The 2,945-nt window shown below is 57.0% G+C and overlaps 1 protein-coding gene across 3 annotated transcripts; it reads right to left on the bottom strand.

Annotated features, from left to right (window-relative positions):
• Nucleotides 1-249: 249 nt before the first annotated feature.
• Nucleotides 250-2,672, bottom strand: LOC113460542 (protein FAM174C). Of its 3 annotated transcripts, none has more exons than XM_074529036.1 (3): nucleotides 1,824-2,505; nucleotides 1,116-1,277; nucleotides 250-495 (listed from the first exon to the last, which is right to left on the bottom strand). In XM_074529036.1, exons 1-3 carry the CDS (start codon nucleotides 2,303-2,305, stop codon nucleotides 492-494), a joined length of 648 nt encoding a protein of 215 aa, XP_074385137.1. In that variant the 5' UTR covers nucleotides 2,306-2,505; the 3' UTR covers nucleotides 250-491. The 3 variants fall into 3 exon arrangements, with proteins under 3 accessions (XP_074385137.1, XP_074385139.1, XP_074385138.1); XM_074529038.1 differs by having other exon boundaries at nucleotides 1,116-1,232; nucleotides 1,824-2,459; XM_074529037.1 differs by lacking the exon at nucleotides 250-495 and having other exon boundaries at nucleotides 1,112-1,277; nucleotides 1,824-2,672.
• Between the last annotated feature and the right edge of the window lie 273 nt (nucleotides 2,673-2,945).

The raw sequence follows: 2,945 nt of genomic DNA, 5'->3' as shown, positions 1-2,945 counted from the left end.
TTTAACTCCTTCCCAAAGCTGCTCTGTCTGAGCTATCACCCTCCCACCCCCGTTCCTGTAACAGAGCCAGAGCTCTCACAGCTCCTCCCAGAAGCTGATTACAGAGACACTTCCCAAAGAAGTAACCTGATATTGCATGAAGGAAAGAGGATCAGCCTGGAGAAGGGATCTGATGCTTCCAGGGCATGGAGAGAGGGGTATGAGGCACAGGGGCAGCCCTGGAGCTCAGATTTCAGGCGCTGAAAATCCTCCAAGAGCATCTCCTTTACCTCAAGCCTTTCCCCATGCAGTGAACAGCTCCCATCTTTGCCCAGAAATGTCCCCAAAAATGCACGTGAAGAAAACAGGTTTGGTCCCCTCTCCCCCTGCCCCAGCTATGGAAGGGCTCAGACTGTTAGTGAAGTCACTGTAAGCAGATAGAAAACTTGAGCACTAAAGATTCCACTGGGATTGGACCCTCCATCATTCCAGGCAGTGCCACTGGTCCTGAATCATCTGGAAGAAAAAAAGGAGACACCCAAAATTAGGGGGAGCTGAGGTGACATTCCTTGAGGTGACACTCCTCCTCAGCTTAAAACAACCTCCCCAGAAATCAAACTTTGGAATGTGAACACAATGATGGATGGGAAAGCAGGAATGGATATACATCCCTGTGAGACTGGGAGTTTGACCTGTGATATGAGTTGGAAGCAATGCCCAAAATGAAAAAACCCAAAATAAACCAGGAATTTTGCTGGGAAAACAGGAATGCATACCCTGATGGGACTGGGAGTTTGAACTGTGATATGAGTTGGAAGCAATTCCTAAGCTGAAGGAAAAAAAAACAGGAATTTCTGTTTCTCTGTCTAACACAGGGAGGCCCAGACTGGGCACAGGGGCTCTCCCAACAGCTCCACAACCCCACAAATAACCCTGTCAGTGAGACTTTCCTGGGCCAGAAAACAAGGAAAAGTGAGATAAATCCGTGTGCCAACACAGAGACCACACACAGGCGTTTTAATTTATGCAGATCTGGTTGTAGGAGCTGTGCCAGAGCTCCCACAGCTTTGGGAAAGGAGCCTCAGCCCCTTGTGCGGAAAAGAGCAACACAAAAAACACACAAAATGCTCCCTCACCGCCTCAGGTTCCGGCTTTCAAACACGGTGTCCTCGTCGCTGTCGAGGGAGCCCAGCTCGATGTTCTCGTCCTGGCTCGACAGCAGCCCGTACTTCTTCCTCTGGGGTTTCTTCAACCTGAAATGAGTTTTGGGCTCGTTTCTGGGGCCCTCGGACCTGGGGCTGAGCGACACGGAGAGCGCAGTGAGTGAGCCGCTGTCCCCACCCAGCGGGTGGCTTTAGCGGAGATGGTTTAGCGCTAATTACCTCGGGTAATTAACAGTGTGAGGGATTTACAGCGACGCTTTGGACTCGCTGCCAAAGGGATGCGCTGGGGAAGCAGAAAGGGCGATTCAGGGAAAATGGGCACAAACCCAAGGATTAGGAGCGGAATTGGGGCAGGCATGGGACAGGGACACCGTGACCGATTTCGGGGGACCCAGAGCAAGACCGGGACCGGCAGGGAAACCGGGACAAGCAAGGACAATGCCACAAGCAAGGGGGACTGTCCAGGACCAGGACAATCAGGGTGACATCCCCGACCACGGTGAACCAGGACTAGCAGGGTAGAGAACCTCAGAACCGGGACAAACTGGGACACAGCCCGGGATAACGGGAACGGGAACCAGCGGGGACACAGCCCCGGGGCAGGGGACACCAGAATGGGGACAAGAGCAGGAGTGGGAGCAATAGAACACGGATACAGCCCCGTCCCCGCCTTGCACTCACCGGAACGCCCGCAGCATGAAGTAAAAGGCAGCCAGCGCCGACAGAGCGCTCAGCACATACACGGCGCGCCTCAGCACCGGCAGCCCCGACCCCACCGACAGCCTCGGCCCGGACTCGTGCTCCGTTCCCGACTGCGTCTCGTTCCGTGTGACCGCCCGCGGCGGCTCCGTGCTGTTCCCCGGGCTGGGGGCGGTGGCGCGGCCGAGGTGCGGGACGAGAAGGAGGAAGATGAGGAGGAGGCGCGGCATGGCCGGGCCGGGGCGGCGGAGCGGGAGCGGCGGCCGCAGGAAGGCGCCGGGACGGTGGGCGCGGCTCAGGCCCCGCCCGGGCCCCGCGGAACCGCTCGCGGGTTCCGGGGCTGCGCCGTTCCGGGCCGGCCGTGACCCGCTCACGGAGCCGCCGCGGGGCTCCGACATTTTGCCCTCAGGGTTGTTGTTGCTGTTTGCCTTCGGGAGCTGCGTGCCCCTCGGCGGGGCCTCCATTTCTCCCTCAGTGCAACACCCCGTCCGTCACAGACGCCATTTTCCGCTCAGGGTCGTCCTTCCTCTCTCAGGGCTGCCATTGCTCTTTCAGGGCTCTCATTCCTCCCTCAGAGCCGCCATTTCCCCCTTAGGGTTGTCCCTCTTCCCTCAAGACCACCATTTTTCCCTGAGGGTCATCATTTCTTCCTCAGTATCCCCACTTTCCCCTCATAGCAGGACCTTCTCCCCCAGAGACGCCATTTCCCCCTCAGGCTTGGCCCTCCTCCTTCAAGGCCACCATTTTTCCCCGAGGGTCATCATTTCTCCCTCAGTGTTGCCATTTCCCCCCTCATAGCAGGATCTTTTCCCCCAGGGTCATCATTTCTCCCTCAGTAACCCCACTTTCCCCTCATAGCAGGACCTTCTCCCCCAGAACCACCATTTCCCCCTCAGCGTTCTCTTTTCTCCATTCAGGGTGGCCATTCCTGCCCCATGGTGAACACAGCTGGGAACTGCAGCATTTTCAGCATTTCGAGAATTTCTATCCCCTGTTTTTCCCTCTGCAGACACTTCAGGCTGAGCAGGCCTCAGTCACCGCCCTTCAGCCCTGCTCCACTTACCCATTTTTCCTCAAGGAATGGCTCAAGCTGCCTGGACACAC

The sequence above is a fragment of the Zonotrichia albicollis genome, chromosome 29, assembly GCF_047830755.1.
Source record: "Zonotrichia albicollis isolate bZonAlb1 chromosome 29, bZonAlb1.hap1, whole genome shotgun sequence".
Lineage (NCBI taxonomy): Eukaryota > Metazoa > Chordata > Aves > Passeriformes > Passerellidae > Zonotrichia > Zonotrichia albicollis.
The sequence above is the reverse complement of the archived record's forward strand: the minus strand, read 5'-3'. Positions and strand labels throughout refer to the sequence as shown.